The sequence below is a fragment of the Suricata suricatta genome, chromosome 17 (genome assembly GCF_006229205.1).
Source record: "Suricata suricatta isolate VVHF042 chromosome 17, meerkat_22Aug2017_6uvM2_HiC, whole genome shotgun sequence".
Lineage (NCBI taxonomy): Eukaryota > Metazoa > Chordata > Mammalia > Carnivora > Herpestidae > Suricata > Suricata suricatta.
In genome coordinates, this window is record NC_043716.1 from 33,636,509 (window position 1) to 33,653,877 (window position 17,369).

General features: G+C 58.3%; 1 protein-coding gene across 1 annotated transcript; it reads left to right on the top strand.

Annotated features, from left to right (window-relative positions):
• Nucleotides 1-1,770: 1,770 nt before the first annotated feature.
• On the top strand, nucleotides 1,771-17,356 carry SAMD14 (sterile alpha motif domain containing 14). Its single transcript, XM_029929050.1, has 10 exons — nucleotides 1,771-2,088; nucleotides 5,513-5,567; nucleotides 10,803-10,969; nucleotides 11,452-11,740; nucleotides 12,750-12,837; nucleotides 12,936-13,010; nucleotides 13,115-13,274; nucleotides 14,487-14,606; nucleotides 14,695-14,850; nucleotides 15,609-17,356. The coding sequence occupies exons 2-10, from the start codon at nucleotides 5,525-5,527 to the stop codon at nucleotides 15,762-15,764; spliced, it is 1,254 nt and encodes a 417-aa protein (XP_029784910.1). The 5' UTR covers nucleotides 1,771-2,088; nucleotides 5,513-5,524; the 3' UTR covers nucleotides 15,765-17,356.
• Nucleotides 17,357-17,369: the final 13 nt, after the last annotated feature.

Sequence of the window (17,369 nt, forward strand, 5' to 3'; positions counted from 1 at the left end):
GATCTGAGCCAAAGTCGGACGCTAAACCAACTGAGCCATCCAGGTGCCCCCAAGCCATGCCCTCTTTAAAGATCCCAGAGTCTGCCCCATAGGAGGTCACCCAGAGTCCCCGCCCCCTCCTTAGCTCTCCACAATCTAGCCAGCCCTCCATGACTGGTGGCAGATTCCAAAGACACATGCAGACATCCCTAAAATGCCCACAGATTTCCTAGGACAACTTCAGCCCTTTAAGCTTATTCATTCTGTCCTCACCCACGACCCCAAGACCATCCTGGCTCAACATGCCACGTCCCACAACCCCTCAGAGACCTGTGAGACAGAGACTGAGCTGGCCATTGGAGAACTCTATCCTCACAGGCTTCACTTTTCCCCCTTGAGCTCTGGACACCCCCACCCCCATCCAACCTCACCATTTGCTCTCGAACAAACCGCTTCATTCTTCAGAGTCTTAAAGCAGGGGTAATAGAAACAACTCCCTCATAGGTTTATTGTAAGGGTGACATTAAGAATCAGGAAATGTGCTTAGGACAGCACCGGGCTCCTACACCATCACAGTATGGTAGCCAGTTGTTGATTATTACACAATTTCCCCCTAGGCTGGCCTGCCACCAACTCCAGCTCTCTGCTCCAAGTGTGATCTCATCCCTGCCCCTCACCCCTACTCCAGGATTCAGCCTCAAGCCAGGCCTCCTTCTCCCTCAGTGGCCAGTGGTCCCCCAAATCTGGTCAATTTCTTCCATTCTCTATCCTGAAGAGTTCTCAGCTTGATCTGTGGTCTTCATGCCTGCTGCCCTCATCTCCCATCAGCCTCGCCAGGGCTCTCCTGGCCTCTGGCTGCCATCTCCAATCCACTCTGCACAGAGGAGCCAAAGGGTTCTCCCTAAAAAGCAAATCTGAGCCCCTCATTCCTCAGTCACTGCCTCCGCCCCCCCCCCGCCCAGTTTAAAATGCAAGCACTCCCTCCACCCCTGCACCTTTGCAGCCTTCACTCCCCTTCCTCTCAGTCAGCCTCCCCCCACCCCCCCCACCCCCCCGCCCCATCAGCACTTCTACCCCGTCCTGGCCTGCTGGGGTAGCCAATATGACACCCCCACCTGGAAGCCTCCCGGATCACCTCCACCTTCACCCCAGGCCTGGCCTGGGTCCTCCAGCGCGCACTCGGCGCTGAAGTGTCCTCTGTGAACCGAGGCCCCTGGCGCCCGGGCTTGTGAGGGCCAACCCATTGGTCTGTCCCCCCCGACAACGCAGCAAGCCCCGACGCCCGGCCTGGGTGGTTCTGTTCCCCTCGGTGCCCTCAGGCCTTGGCGCACAAAGTTGCCGGTGGAAGTCCGCTGAATGGATGAATTGGGAGCTCTCACTGACCGCACAGAGGAGGTGGAAGCCCGGTGGGGCCAGAGGTGGGGTGCTCCCCCCGCCTCACCTCTCCCCGCCGGACTTCCGCGGACCCACTAGTAGCTGCAACTCGGAATCCCCTCGCCCGGCCACCGCGCGAGGCCTCCTCCCCTCTCCAGTCCTGCCTCCTCCGCCCCCTCTCCCTTCCTCCCTCCCTCCCTCCTTTCTGCTCTTTGTCTCCGGGCGCCCGCCTCCCCGCCACGCGCCCCCCGCACCGCCCCTTCCCGGGAGACCCCTGCGGACCCCAGCGGACGCGACGCGACGCGTGTGGGCCTGCCCCACCGGGGGCCTGCATCCGGCGGGGCCCTGCGGGCGGCGGGCTTGGAGGTGGTTCCCTCTGTCCCTCCCTCCTCTCTCTTTCTCTCTCTCTCTCTCACACATACACACGCGCACACACGCGCACACGCACACACGCGCGCGCGCACGGAGCATCCTCCCGTCAGGGCTCTGGTCCAGCCCCGCCCGCGCCTCCCGCTCCCCGCAAACCCTCTCCTGCTCTCCCGCTCCCCAATCGCCTACGGCTCCGGGGCTCTCCGCGCCCGCCCCTCTCCCGGGATGGAGCGGCTCGAGCCAGCCCGCAGCCCCCCGCGGCCGGGGTGACGGCCCCCTGCCCCTCCCCGCCTGGCCCGCGCCCCGAGCACCATGGGCCCGAGGGGCTCCCGGGGCGCTGGACGCTGAAGATGACGGATGCGGGAGGTGAGGACCCCGACGCGGACGGGGTAGCGGAGCCTGGGTCACTGGGGCTCGCAGCGGGACCCTGAGTGGGGTCGGGCAGGGCCTTTCTTCCCCATCCCTGGGGGGCCACTCGGAGCTGGGGTGCCGGGCTGTCGGGGGAGGGGGCGGAGGTAGGATTTGTGTCCCTAATCCTCTCCCTCCCAGAGAAATTAATTTAAAAAAAAACTGGCGTGGGGGGGAGGGGGAGAGGGCTTAACTCCTTCCTGCTCGGCGCGGAGTTGGACGGCTGGACCGGAGAGAAACTAGCCGCCCGGCCCCGACCGGGTGTGTGGTAGGTGCCCTGGCCTCCGCGGGGCTGGGAGCGCGGTCCCACTCGCCCGCCGCCCGCAGCCGCAGCCGGGGCCTAAGGGAGGGGGCGCCGCTTTCTCCAGCTCCCCTCTGCCCCAACCCCCACTCCCAGCCTCCCCTCCCGGCCTTTCCTTCCCACCGTTCCCAGTCGCACTTCTGTCTCGGTCTCTATCTCCTCTTCCCTGGCCCCTTTCCTCTTGCCTGTGGGGCCCGCCCCTCTCCCTAGAGCCACCCCTTGGGTGTCTCCTGGTAGCCCTTCCTGGGGCCTCTCACTCCGGGGGAGGGATCGAGGGATCCCGTCTCCACCACTGCTTCCCCGGCCCAACTCATCTCTTCCCGGCTCTTTTCTTCCTTCTCGCTGCAGCTCTGTGGACTGACTCTCCACCAACCTATCTGTCCCCGATCCTACTCCCCAGTCCCCTCCTGGGCTTGTGCACCCTTTCTCCGTCTCCCTCCCTGGCTCCAAATTGCCTCCCTTACTCCCAGAGAAGAGTCTAAGATCATAGGTGCTACTCCTCTGGGAACTGGGAGCTCTGGGGGGAAGGAGTGGTCTGGGAGCACCCATGTCTCAGTGCCCAGAGGGACAGTTTCCTTTCCATCTTGTGGTAGTTCCTGGTTGAAATTGCGAGTGTGTGTGTGTGTGTGTGTGTGTGTGTGTGTGTGTGGAGGAGTGCGAACAGGGGTGGTTTTCCAAAGCTCTGTTTTGGTGAGAGGGGTCTGGTGACCACTTGGATGGCCTGTTTCCCAGAGTTCCCCGTGGGACAGTGTGGGATGTGTCGCCCCATACACACACACCCCAAGGAGTTCGCTGTTGAAGGAGGGAAAGAAAGCCATTTGTGCTGAATCAGGATAGATTAGGCACAGGTGTGAGCCGGAAGGCCTGGCCTACCCCCAGAGGGTGCCTAGGAGGACTCCATCCACATGAGGGTCTCCACCCTGGACTGGGACTCTGAATGCAGAACACTGGCATCTCCATTTTCAGCTAGACAGGACTGCTGACCTCAGAGAGCCTCCATTCTGATGTGAAAGGCAGTCCTTATCTTCCGAGTCCTTAATCTGATGGGGAATACCCTCCCCTCTCCTCGGGGTGCTCCCATCTGATACAGGGGAGATATGACCTATTTAGGGAATCAGTGAAGTATGAAAAATCCCCCATTTCCCAGTAGTTGGGGAAGGGTGGATTTAGAAATTATGTGGACAAATGGGAGGAAGGAGAGCTGTCTAGGACAGCTTTCTGAAGGAGGGGGCAGCCAGGTCCTGGTCAGATGAGGCTTTGTGATTGAAGGAGGGAATTTTGCTCATTCTTAGGTAGCAGCCTTGCTTCCAAGATGGCCCTTCAGGCAGGAGGAGAGGTTCTAGAATTTCTTTGCTACTGGCAACCAGAGGTCAAGAATGGCAGGAGAGTCCTTGGAGGACCCATGTCCCTGACCCCTTCTTGTACCTCATTTCTTGCTTTCAGCCCCAAGCAGGGGTAAAGGTGGTTTAGAAGCTTCTCCCATCCAGGACGGTATGGACCAGCTCCACTTCCTCTTCCTCTCTCCCTTCTCCCAGCAGTGTTCTCTCCTCATTTGTACCCTCCCAAATGGCAGATCATCGCCCAGGATGGGGCTGAAGAGCAGGAGACAGGTTGAGGCTGAATTCTGCCTTTTATCCCCTGCATCTGAGTTTTCCCGTCTGTACAGTGGGGATACTAAGAATCTCAAGCCTGGACGGCTCACAGCGAGATGGTGTCTATGTGATAACAGGAGAGGAAAGTTGGAAAAGACTCCAGCAAGCAGGAGACCAAGCTTCCCCATACCTGTCAAATGCATTTCTAGCCCAGTGCTCTTGCACTGCTCACGGGGACCTGAGTGTTAGCAGTAACTGGAGATTGTTTTCCAGCCAGCAGTGTGCCCCCACCCCTGAGTGTCCTCTCTCTTCTCCTTGTCCAGTATTCCCCTTCCCCTTGAACACCCAGGCCCTAGTTTAGGGCTGCTGCCATCCTACGTCTGTGCTCGGAAGCCTGCCCACATGGTACATAGTACATATTATTGTACCTCCTGCTTCCCCACCTGCCTCCCTTCTTGCTTCCCACCAAAAAGCAAAACAAAACCAAACCCCTACCCATCACACTTCCTCTCGGAACATACTTGATGCATCATAGAGATTTGGCTGTCCACTGTTCTGCTGTGAGTACTCCTCATACCCTTCTGCATCTGTGAGTTTGTCTGGAACTGTGAGAACTGTGAGTTTGTCAAGAACAGTGGCCCTGCTGATGGTGCCAGCTTCCTGAACAACTCATGTTCAGGAAGGCAGGTGGTGAGCACACCAGGGATGGGGGACGGGGGGTGAAGTAGGACTGGGTGATAGATGGGAAGACGGAAGGGGGGATAGTATGATCTAATGGATACAGAGCTGGGAGGGTGGATGATGGGTGAATGGATGGATGGATGGCAGATGGGTGAGTAAATGGATGGTGGATGGGTGAGTGGATGGATGGATGGTGGATGGGTGAGCAGATGGATGGTGGATGGGCAAATAGAGAGATGGTTCCATAGGTGGGTAGGTAGATGTCTGGATGAAGAACCTGGGTTCTTCTCCTGATTTTGCCTTTTGGCTTGTTATGTGCCCTTAAGCCAGTCACTCTCTCCTCTGTTTCTTTTTTGTAAAGTGAGAGGATTAGATTTAATAATCCCCAAGATTTCTCCCAGATTTGACACTGGACAATGTATGATGACAAAAAGTTCTTAGGGACTGGTGATGATAGAAAGGCCCAACACACTGAAGGGGGGCCGTTCAGGGAGCCACGTGAGAGCAGGCAGCAAATCAGCTTGGCCACAAACCACAGGACTCAGCCTGTGTCTACATCCTCGGTTTGCTCTTGCCCCTACCTACTTTTCTATTTCTGCCTCCTGCCCCAGCTCTCACAGCCTAGGGTATGGCTCAGGTGACTTCTTTTCCAAGGGGCTGGAGGAAGATTTGGAAGGGAAGGTAAGGGGCCAAAAGACCAGGAGCAGGTGGCTAGCGACAGCACCCTGGTCTCCACCAACCAGAACCTCGTATCCATAGTCTTTTTTTTTTCTCTCTCTCTCTCTCTTTCCCACCGGATCCTCCCCAGCTCCCTTGAGTCATGGCTTCTTCAAAGCTACGAGAACCTGCGGATGAGGTTTTTGGTAAGTTCTGTTTGCTGTAAGTCTATCCAAGGCCACCGGCATTGGGGGGGGAGTCCCTCTGGGACTTCAGTATGTCAGTGTGTGTGCCCGCATGCCTGTTGTGGCCTTACAGCCCTAGTCTTTGCCATTACTATTTATGCCGATTACAACAACAATAAGGGTCTTCATTTATTAAGCACCCTCTCATGCTGGGTAGTAGGCTGTCACCCCCGTCTCCCATGCACTGTCTCATTAATTCCCCACAGTAGTGTTAGGAGGTGCGCCCTTTGTCCAGACAAGGTGCCTAGAGCACAGAGTGCTGCAGTGACTTGCTTTAAAGATCCAATGGCAGGTTGGTGGCAGAGCTGAAATTGGGACTCCAGACTGCCTGCTGGCTCTCAGTCATCCTGCCACACACCTGTGTCCCCGGTGCAGGTGATACACATTACCTCCACGTGGCACCGGGAGGGACCCCAGCCTGCAGGCTGTGTGTGGAAATCAAATGTGTAGCCAGGACCCCTCTTCATGCTCCTGTACCATCCATCATTGACCGCCTGCAGTCTTTCTATTGTGTGGCTGGGGAGAGACCCCACCCTGACAGGGCTGGGTTCCCAGCATACACTGGGGTGGCAAGGCTCTTTCCCAGCCGGATTTTGGTGGAGGAGTCCGTGGGAGGGACCTGGAGGAACATGGAGGGAGAGGTGGAGACAGAGAGGTTGCCGGAAGCCTGTGGTTGGTGTGCAGCGCTCAGGAGGGTCACACTTGTGTGCACAGCCTCAAGGAGCTCCCAGCGTCTCCTCCCCTGCCTTCTCATCTCTACCTGCCCTGCCCTCCTCTCCACACCCTCCCCTGCCCACCCGGTTGTCCCTTGTGTGGCCACGCACCCTGGCAATGCCAGAACTCCTGCCTCCTGGCTCCTGGGAAACCGCTTTCCAGGCCTCTCTGGGGCCCGTGGAATGGGCGGCGTGCCTCCTGGACTCCTCCAGCCTCCAGCTGCCTCTGGGCTTCAGACAGAGTCTCACTGTCTGCACCAGGCTTGGCCCTTTCCTCATCCCCCAACCCCAACTCTGCTGGTTTTTCCTTCTCCCAGACCTGCTGAGGTAGCTGGCTGCCTTGCCTCCTTCCTGATTCGAAAAAGCAATTAAATATTCATGACTCCCCAGTGCCCAGGGCTGGGCTAACTCCCTGGTGGGGAGAGAGAGAGACATAGAGATAGACAAACAGAGACAGAGGGAGGCCAGGGAGTCAGGTAGAGCGGGGGCCAGAGGAGAGACAGGCCTCACCTCGTCTCCAAAACAGTTAAGCCCCCTAGAAGCTCCTTTGCTTGCTCCCTTGGCCCTCCAAGGTAAGCTGCCTGCAATCCTGCTGTGGCCCTGAGTCAGGAGCCAAGGGCCCTTCGCCCTGGCCTTGGGGGTAGCTGGGCACCAGCTGAGTGCGGGAGGGGTGGAGGAAGGTCAGCAGCATCGTGCCCAGGCCTCTCCCAACAGCGACAACGCTCGTCTGGGAGCCAGGAGGCCTGTCCTTAGCTCCTCCTCCACCTCTGGCCAAACCTTTCCTGTCTGAGCCTCAGCTTCCCCACCTGTAAAATGAGAGGTTGGACTCGCAAGGTGCCCCTGTCACTGCCTCAGAGGAGGTATATGCAGCAGGCTGGGGAGTTAACACGGAGCCTCTGGAGCCATACTGCCTGTCACCTTGGCCCCTCTCTTTAGCACCCGTGTGCCTTCAGGCCCATTAAGGCTGCCCTGGGGATTCCCAGAGTCTCTCTTCCTCCTACGGTTGTGGGGAGTTTAAATGAGCTAGTAATTGTAAAACACTTAGAGCCGGTGCCCCACACAGTGAGGGCTCTGTAAGTATTAGTGATTCTTACTCTGTGGTTCAGTCCTTAATTTTTGATGCTTGGAGATAATGCTTGGAGATTCTGTGTCAGGGAGCAGGGGACAGAGGGCTCCCTCCCAAAGGATAGTGTCAAGGCTGGGATCCAAAACAGCAGTCCTTTGAGCAGTCCCTCGCCAAGCCTCCACCGTTGCCCCTGGATGGTGAAGGGCTTGACCCTCTGCAGTGTGAAGACTGGTACGGGACAGTCACTTCTGGCCAGAGCATCGCACCAGGCCTGCAGAGGGGCGGCGGTCCTGTGGGGCTGGTGGGATGAAGGACTTGAGGTGACAGCCAGACAAAGAAGGGGTGGAGCGGAGAGGGCTGCAGGAGCAGTACAAGCGGAGGCAGGTGGAGACAGGGATCCAGATGTGATCAGCAGGTTAGAACTGCTGTCGCCAATGCCACCAGCAGCCCGCGCTTGCCGGGCACCTAGCCGCGGGCATTCTGGCACAGCTTTGTGTAGTGATCTTATTTAATGTTACCTGTGAGGCACATACTCCTGCTATGACCCCATTTTACTGATGAGGAAGCCAACACCTAAATGTAAGTACCTTGTTTGAGTCACAGAGCCCACAAATGGCAGACCTGGATTCAGCTCCAGCCAGCCGGCTCTTAACTGTGGTCCATATACAAGCATGTGGTACAGAGGAAATGTGGGGAACACAGAAAGGGGGAGCTGGGACCCCCCTGGCCTTGACTGGAGGCCTGAGGCGCATGGACTTTATGTTGTTGGCTTTGGGACCCACTCCGCCCAGCACCGCAGTTCCCATCTCTGCCCTGCCCTGGGTTTCAAAAGCAAGCAATTATAGGACTTGGTCAGAAAGGTGCATGGAAAGTTTCTTCTAGCTTGTGACAAGTGGGGAGGGAGGTGGGCCGGAGGCAGGGAGCGCAGGATGGAGGGATGCAGAGCCTGTCTGTGCTCAGCTGGCTGGGGTCCCAGGGGAGTGGCCGGTGAAGGCCTGAGCTAAGGCAGTTCAATCCCAAGGGAGAGAAGAGGCCAGGTTGCAGAGATGTGAAGAAGGCAGATGGACAGAACCATGGTGTTTCTATTAAAATAATATTTACCAAGAACCTAGTCTGCGCCGGAATGCATCCTGAGTTAGAGCAATGAACAAAACAGAGAGTGTGTCTGGCCTCATGGAGCTGACATTCTGATGACTGGAGACACCATAAACTAAGCAAAATACACGGCATGCCAGAGAATGGGACATGACATACGGAAAAACAGAGACTGGGGTTATGGGGGTCGGGGGGATTATAATTTGAGTGGTCAGTAAAGTCTTCAGTGATAGAAAGCATTTAAGCAAAGACCTGAAGGAGGTAAAGGAGAGAACCATGCAGAAACTCGTGTTAAGAGCCTTGCAGGAAAAGCACAGAGGAAGTGCAAAGGCCCTGAGGTGCAGGTGAGGCTTATGTGAGGATGAGCCAGGAGGCTGGGATGGCCAGGAGTGGAGGGAGCCAGAAGTAAAAGCTCAGAGAGGTAAGGAGAGCACAGACTGTGTCTGGAAATCCACTGGAAGAACTTGGCACACACTCCGTGTGAGATGGAAGTTCCCAGAGGGTTCTGAGCAGAGCGGTGACAAGGGCTGACATGTTGTATCAGGATCACTCTGGCCACTGCTGTGTTGAAAATAGACCGGAAATGGGAAAAGGAGGGAAGCGGGAAGACCAGCTGGAGGCTTGTAATCACTGAGGCAGGAGGTGAGAGTGACCTAGACCAGGGAGGCTGTGCGCCCCCTCTCCTCCGTGCCTTCCCATCCTCTCCCTGCCTCACTTTCCCCTCTGCTCTCTCTCCCCCTCCTCTCCGTGTGTATACATGTATGTGAGTGCGTGCACGCATGGACATGGAGAAACATTTTCTGGCATAACGTGCACGGTGCATCCCCGTACTGTCCCTCGGCCTCAGCAATCATCGGCTCATGGCCACGCTTCCGCCTCCGTGCCTTGCGGGCTTCACTCCAATTCCCCTGGATTATTTTGAACCCAGTCCAAAACATCATATCATCTCACCATCAATATTTCAGTACGTCTAGTGGTATTTCAAAAGTAGAACTAACAGCTGAGGGCCAAGGGTAGCTTGGGGCTGTCTCAGTTGGGCAGCCGGATGGGTGATGGGCCCTTTAGCTGAGCTGAGGAGTGAAGGGGAAGCCAGTTTGAGGCAAGGTGGTGGGTTCATTTAGGTGGATTATTGGAGGAGCCGGGGTGCCTTCGACACCACAAGGTCCCTGGCCGGTGCTGAGGTGCCTTGGGTCTTTGGAATTCAGGGAGGGGTCAGGGCTGAACCCGTAGGTGGTAGTTAAGTCAGGTCAGCAACTGGGGTGGCTTAGGGGAGCAGCAAAGCAGGGCAGGCATGAGTGATGGGATGGGGGACCCTGAGATAGTGGTGGGGGGCGTGGGGAAAAAAGGGCTTAACCCATTCTGAGATCTGGGGAGGACGTCCTCTGCCCCGAAACCCCAGCACCAAGCCTGGGGTTACTGCCGCAAGGACTTCCTTCCCAGCTAGAGGAAATGGGAAGGAAAACTAGGAGCAGCTGGGTTTTTGCATGAGCCGTTCAGTTTGCCTAGTTCTTCCTCCACGTCTTCATCCGGGACTCATCCGGGACCCAACCCAGCACCGCCTTCCCAGGATGGCAGAGACAGGTTTCCCCGGGGGGATGGGTTAGCCGGTGCCCTCGTTCAAGAACTTGACCTCTCTGAGCCTTCGTTGGCTCAGCTGTAAAATGTGCCTAATAGTTGTCCCTAGCTCACTGGGTTGTTTTGAGTCGACGAGGTAATGTAGGAACATGCTGGCACATAGTAGGTGCTTTTTAAAAATTTTTTGAACATTTATTTGTTTTTGAGACAGAGAGAGAGAGAGAACCGCGAGATCATGACCTGAACTGAAGCCGGATGCTTAACCTACTGAGCCACCCAGGCACCTCAGTAGGTGCATCTTAGATGGTGGCTGTTGTCACCATGATCCATCAGGTCTCGTCCCCAGCCCTCCTCTCCACAAAGCTACCCCGCAAGTGCCCAGGAGGTGCACGTGCTTATTTCCCTGCTTTTCAGCAGGTGCATAGGGCAGCTTGCCAACCTCCTCTCTTGAAAACTCCCATCCGGACCTTAGACCAGCGTTGGCGCTTCCTCCCTGACCCATCTGGACAGGATCATCCTGTCCTCCTCGGTGCCCGTGAATGTTTGCACCACCCTGCTGCATTTGGGTGCTGACAGGCATCTGGTTTGCTCGGAGACTGTGAGGGACCCTGTTCTCCGTCTCATTTATACTCCTGGGGCCCGGCGCTGTGGTGAATGTCTGGGGAGTGAATGCAGACAGCCGCCCAAGGGCCTCTGGGCTTGCTGTCCTCACATGTCTGCTCTCTGCCCCCTTCACCTGGTTCACAGACCTGGACTTGGCGGTACCAGAGACCGTCAGACTGGACAGCAGTTTACACAAGGCCCGAGCCCAGCTACTGGCCAAGGGCCGGAGACACCGGCCCTCTCGCTCCAGGCTTCGGGACAGCGCCAGCTCTGCAGAGGACGGTGAAGGCTCTGATGGGCCCGGAGGCAAGGTTGGGGCCACCCACCCAATCACACATACTCTACCCCCTCTCTTGCCTGCCCACCCCCACACCCCCCATCCCTCCAAACCCTTTTCCAGGGAAACCACACTCCCAGACTTTTGACATCCTAATGCCAACAAGAATTACCTGCATTCCCTTCTGTCTCATGTCAAATTTCACGGAAGATGTTACCATTCGTATCTTACATGTGAGGGAATTGGGGCTCTGAGAGGTTCAGTAACAAATTCACACCGTTAGGACGTGAGAAAAGTGGGGTTCAACCCCAGCCTACATGACTCAAGGCTCCCCATCTCCCACTTCTCACGGGCCAAAGGCCCGATTCCACCCTCCCTTCCAGGTCCCCGAAGGAGCCAAGAGACCGGGCTCCTCGCTTCAGAGGCTCCCTTGCAGTTTAGAAGGTGAAACCAATTCCCAGCCCCTGAGGGAAGAGGGGAGGAGGGTTGGCAGTGAGCGGCTGTCCCCTCCTCCAGGTGACAGACGGCTGCGGGAGCCCCCTGCACCGGCTGCGCTCGCCTTTGCATTCGGGCCCCGGATCCCCCGCGGGGGGCTCCTTCTGCCTGGAGCCTCCGGGGTTGCGGCGCAGCCTGGACGAAGACGAGCCGCCGCCCTCGCCGCTCACACGCTACCGACCACTGCACAACGCCAACTCGCACGAGGGCCTGGCCGCCGCCTCCTGCTCGCCGCCACGCTCGGCGCCCTCCTCCGACAGCTCGCCCAGCTTCGTGCGCCGCCACCCGCGCGCAGAGCCGCACAGCGAAGGTGAGCGGTGGCCGGCGCGGCGCCCCCTGCTGGCATGCGCCGGGACTGCAGGGCTGGACCGAGTAGGGCAGAGCGGCTGGGGGGTGGGGCGGTGGGCGGGGAAACACTTAAAGGCTCAATCATTGGCTTACTGAGCGCCTACTATGTGCCGGACACTTGTGCACTGGGGCACCCACGTGAGGAAACAGATGCAGTCTTTTCCCACGCAAGGCTTGCAGTCTTGGGGAGAGATGATCTAATAATTCCTGATAGTTTAAAGGGGAAGCGATCAAGTCACCCCTTGATTAAATGTATAGTTACAAGTTGTAATAAGTGCTATGGGAGCAATGTGCACGGTGGCGGGAGGGCGCATAGCGGGGTAAAAGGGTATAGTTGGGAGTCTCCTGTAAGGCTTCTCAGAGGAAGTGACATGGATTCAAGATTGGAAGGCTGGTTAGAAGTTTGTCCAGATAGGGGTACCTGTGTGGCTCAGTCGGTTAAGCGTCCAGATCAGGGCATGATCTCATGGGTCATGGGTTCGAGCCCCACCTCCAGCTCTGTGCTGATAATTCAGAGCCTGGAGACTGCTTTGGAGTTTGTGTCTGCTTCTCCCTCTGCCCTTCCCCTGCTCATACTCTGTCTATCAAAAATAAATAATAAAACACTTTTTTAAAATGGGGGGGGAACCCAAAGAAGTTGGTCGGGATAAAATGCACAGCAAATAGTAGCGGTCCCTACTCTTTCAGGGTTTGTATATGGCTTTTGTAAATGTTCCTTGAAAGAGGCAGGTGTTCTTATAGGTCCCATGAACTAGGTGTTATTGTAGATTATGTGTTGTTATCCCCATATTTGAGCTAAGGGAAGCTCAGAGAGGTAAAGGGATTTGTCCCAGGTCACACAGCTAGTGAAGGGCACCAGAGCCAAGTTACCTGACTGTAGGGCAAAAGAGTTTCTACCACCTCACACTGGCAGCTGAAGGAGGCAGGTAAGCGACCACACATGCCATTTCCTTCCCTCGCTTCTGCAAAAGATGACAGCCGGGAGGCCAGCCCACCTGAGCCCGCCAGCCCCACCATCGGCCTGGATAAGAAGACGCGCCGAAAGTTCCTGGACCTGGGGTGAGTGGAGAAGGGGCCAGAATCAAAGGCTTAGGGCTTTGGGGTACAGGGTAGCTCAGCAGGCAGCACTGCCCCACTCCCCCCTGCCCTCCCCACAGGGTCACCTTACGTCGAGCTTCCACTAGCAAGAGCCGGAAGGACAAGGGCAGCAACCGCTTGTCCATGGGCAGCAGGTAAGTGGCACCCAGAGCCCCTCGGCCATGGTTTCCGCCCGTAGTTCCCCATGGGCCCGGCCCTCACCTTGTGCCCACACTCACGCAGGGCGCTCTCTCCACAGGGAGTCAGTGGAAGGGTCCGGCAGGTCAGGGGGCTCCCCGTTCCTGCCCTTTTCCTGGTTCACGGACAGCGGCAAGGGCTCGGCGTCCTCTGGGAGCACCACCTCCCCCGCCTGCTCCCCTAAACACGAGGGCTTCAGCCCTAAGAAGTCAGCTTCTCAGGTGAGTCATGCATGGCCTTCTTGCCCCCGTGTGGGCCCCAGACTTGGGTGACAGGAGGGCACGCTTCACCCTGGCTCAGGCTGGGATCCAGGCATTCCTAGAGTCCATCTGTCTGTCCACGGAGCCATTCAGTGATCCGTTAGTTCATCTGTTCTCATTCTCTGAGTTCATTCCTTCCCTCATTCACTCGTTCATATTCTGAATGGTTCCAGTGAATTCACTGAATTCAACACACGCCCCTGAACACTAGGCCCCCCCCACCGGCATTCATGCCCACTCTTCTGCCTGGCTCCATGTCCTGTCTTTAAAGCTGGGCTTCCTGTGTGGCGCGGTGGGGCCTGGAGGAAATAGAGATGAGTGGGATGCAGGCTAGCCAGTGCTCAGGGAGCTCACAACCCTTTGGGAGGAGTGAGACCGGCGCGGGGCGGGGGGGGGGGGGTCGGGCAACGGGACAGGAGTAACAGTCTCCACTTATGCTCACGCCGCTCTCTGCAGTTAACAAGGCTCCAAGCGTGTGCTTTTGCTTTGCTCTCCCAAAGCGCAGGCACCTACCCCAGTTGTAGAGATGAATGAATGAAGGCCAAGAGAGAAGGGCTTGCCATGTGGGTCGCTTGCCAGGCTCCAAGCCTGTTCTGTGCTTGTGCCTGATGTGCTGCTAGGGCAGAGGAGATCAGAAAGCTGGGAGTTCGGGGGAAGAAGGGTTCCTTCGGGCTCGGGACTTCCTTATTCCCTCTTCCCCTACCCGGACTCCCTCCATCTCTCCCTCCCCTTGTGCTGAGCCCTGGGAGAGCATAGTGAATGGACAGCCCAGGGCCTCAGAGAGTTTACAGTCTCTACTCAGGCACTTACCAGCCAGGGCACTGGAGGCTGTGGTGGGGAGGCACAAAGGGGGACCCCTGACCTAGCCTGGGGGAATCCTGGTTGGCTGCCTGTAGGAAGTGACACCTGGACCGAGTCCTCCTCCATTCCTGCTAACTATTCCACCTCAGCTCTAGCCCCACGTCCTCCCAGAAGCCTTACGTCCTTACATGCCTCCCACCATGTCATTCATGCCTGTCCAGCTCCTGGTTTGTGCATAGGAAGCACTGAGAAAGTCCTGGTGCTCCATCCCCAGCTCCAGCTCTGTCCAGATGGGGCAGACAGGGTTGGGGGGGCCTCCCTTGGGCTTGCAGGTGAGCTTTCCTCAGCAGCATGCACCTCCATCCTGTCTAGGAATCCACCCTGAGCGATGACTCCACGCCCCCCAGCAGCAGCCCCAAGATCCCAAGCGGTCCCCGGCAGGAGACCAAGTGTTCCTACCCCTACCACACGCTGTCCCAGTCTTCGGATGAGGTGAGCCAGCCCTGACCTCTGAGTGTCAGGTGTGCAGGCCACAGGCCAGGCCTTCCCCCTGCCTCACCGTCCTTGGTCTCCACCCCAGTTCCTGGACGAGCCCCTCCCCACTGTCCAGCAGTGGACCAGTCAGCAGGTGGGCCAGTGGCTGCACAGCCTCAACCTGGAACAGTACGCCGCCGAGTTTGAGGCACGGCAGGTGGACGGGCCCCAGCTCCTGCAGCTGGATAGCAGCAAACTGAAGGTGGGTCACAGGAGGAGAGCCATGATCCCCTCACCCTGATCTTTCACTTCCTGTAAGGCTACTGCCCTGACCTCTGACCTCTGGGCAAGGTCTGTGGTCTAATCTAGCACAGGTCCCCAGTCTGACTCGAAACTCAAGGCCAGGCCTTTGGTTTGACCTTCAAGCACCAAGTTGACCTTGACCTCCAGGCCCATCATCTCACCTGACTCTTGATTCTGAGTCTCCTTGGGTCATAAGAAACCAGGCCTCTCTGGGATCACCTTGCCTGATTCTCAGTCTTGGCGGGTGCTGGTAGTCAGGGAAGTTGGGTGGTAGGGGTGGGGGGGGTGCCTCGGATCTCTGTGCTGGGAGGTTTCTGTACCGCTTGGGGAAGGGGTGGTGAGGAGAGTCCGCAGGGAGTGCTCCTGACTATCTGTGTTACCTTGAGCAAGTCACTACCCTCTCTGTGGGCCCGCAGCGGGGGGGGGGGGGGGGGGGGGGGGGGGGGGGGGGGGGGGGGGGGGGGGGGGGGGGGGGGGGGGTCGGGGGGGGGAGCAGGGAGGGGCTAAGGGCCTGGAAAGATCCTCTGCTGGCATCTTTTCTGAACGCCCCCCTTCCAAATCTTGCCCTGTGGGTTCTGGTCCGTGGGCACGTCTGGGAGGTGGAGGACTCAGAGGACTCGCAGAGCTGCCACCTAGAGCACAGAGACTGGGGCTTGGTTTGGCCAGGTCCCAGGGAGGTTCCGGGTCTCCTTCCCTCACCCTTGAATTCCTCCCCAGAGCCTGGGGCTCAGCAACTCGCATGACCGGGCGCTAGTGAAGCGCAAGGTGAAGGAGCTGGCGGCGGCCGCCGAGAAGGAGCGCAAGGCCCAGGAGAAGGCGGCGCGGCAGCGGGAGAAACTCCGGCGCAGGGAGCAGGAGGCCAAGAAGAGCTAGGGGAGGGTGGGGGGTAGGCACTGGCACCCAGGTGCTGGTGGCCGCCGGGCTCGGTGGGCACAAGCCTCAGCAAGGAGGCAGGGCCTGCGCGCCAAGCTTGGGCTGGCCGGGCCCCGCCCCGCACTCTCAGGGGGGTACTGCCCTCTCTCACCCTGTCACTCGGTCTGGACCCAGATTCCCCCAGAAAGGGAGACCCCAGGAGAGGGCCCAGTAATAAATCCAACTTTAAGGACTCATTTGGCACAGAGTTCCTAGGGGAGCTGGCAGGTTATGGGCAGAGAGCAGACAGGCCGGGGCCGAACAAGTCTGGGAGGCCTGAGGTCACCTGGGTCAGTCTGACCCTCCGCCCTGAGGCCACGGCGGTGCTGGCCGGCCATGAACTAGGACACCTGCCCACCTGCCTGCCTCCTAGTGGCCCTGAGATGGGGCCAGGGTCCCCAGGGCTTAGAGAGGTAGGAGGTGTCTCGGCAGGAGTGGGTGGCTAGAGTTGTCCCCCTCCGGCTCTCCGAGGTGGCAGTGTGCTGGGACAGCTCCATGCTCCCCAGGGAGGTCGGGAGGCACTGCAGCAAGTTGCACTCAGGGTAGACTCCCAGTCTGCAGGCCTCAACGGGGAGAGCAGAGGAAGCGGCGTGGTCATCCCACACGGTCCTTGCGAGGACCTCAGGGGCGGGCAGGGAGGGTGAAAACCTTCTCCTTCCCCTCCCCATCTTGTGGGTCCCAGGGGCGAGAGGACATCCAAACAGATCTGTCCCTCCAAGGCCCATTTGAGGCCTGGCCTTTGACCTGCTCTCTAACACAGGACACCCTTCTGTTGCTCCCTCGGAGGATGTCTGAGGCATCTCTGGGGACAGAGCAAACTTGGGAGCCAGGGGGGTCACAGGATACCCCCACCAGTGCCTAGATGGTACTGAACAGGTGAATCCTCCTGCTAGCCAGGGAGAGAGGCACAATCTGGGCGCTCCCCCATGAGCCATGGGAAGGGTTCATCGGCCCTCCTCCATCTCCTTTGGTTCCTGCCTGGGCCTCTGTGGGTTCCAGAACTGGCCAGCAGTTCTAGCTCCTTGAGTCACAAGGAGGGGTATGGCCGGGCCCCTGAGGAGGGGTGGGATCCATCCCACCAGCCCAGGGATGACATCTATCTGTCCTTAGAAGGCGGGGGCTTTCGGGTTGCAGCACTGGCCAGCAGCTAGCCCAGCTGGAGGACTGGCCAGTTACTGGTGGGGCCAGGGGGCCTCTGATTAGAAGTCCCCCTCCGCCTGCCTGGAGTGGTGGACAGGACCCAGTGCATGCTGACACCTCTCATTCCTGCTCGGGGGCCCTCTGGCTTCGAGGCTGTCCCTGCTGTGGCCAGGGTGCTGTCCCTGGGACTCAGCCCTCTGTTCCTCTCTGCGGTCTGTGCTGGGAGAGGGGCTAAGGAGGAAATGGAGATCCGGGGGCACCTGCACCGTGTGCACCTGTTGGAGGGGCTGGCGGGGAGGCTGGAAGGCACCCAGGGCCTTTGAAGCTATCAGGAGCTATATGGGTGCCCACCTGCATGTGAAGGGGGGGTGGGACTCAATTTATTTCAATAAACACTTATGATGTGCCAGTGATCTTCGTCTGCCC

Bases quoted from the DNA above. Each gene is read 5' to 3' on its own strand.
- SAMD14 (XM_029929050.1), top strand. From the start codon at position 5,525: ATGGCTTCTTCAAAGCTACGAGAACCTGCGGATGAGGTTTTTG. The intron at 13,011-13,114 runs GTAAGTGGCACC...CTCTCTCCACAG, and splicing joins CGCTTGTCCATGGGCAGCAG to GGAGTCAGTGGAAGGGTCCG. The intron at 14,851-15,608 runs GTGGGTCACAGG...ATTCCTCCCCAG, and splicing joins TGGATAGCAGCAAACTGAAG to AGCCTGGGGCTCAGCAACTC.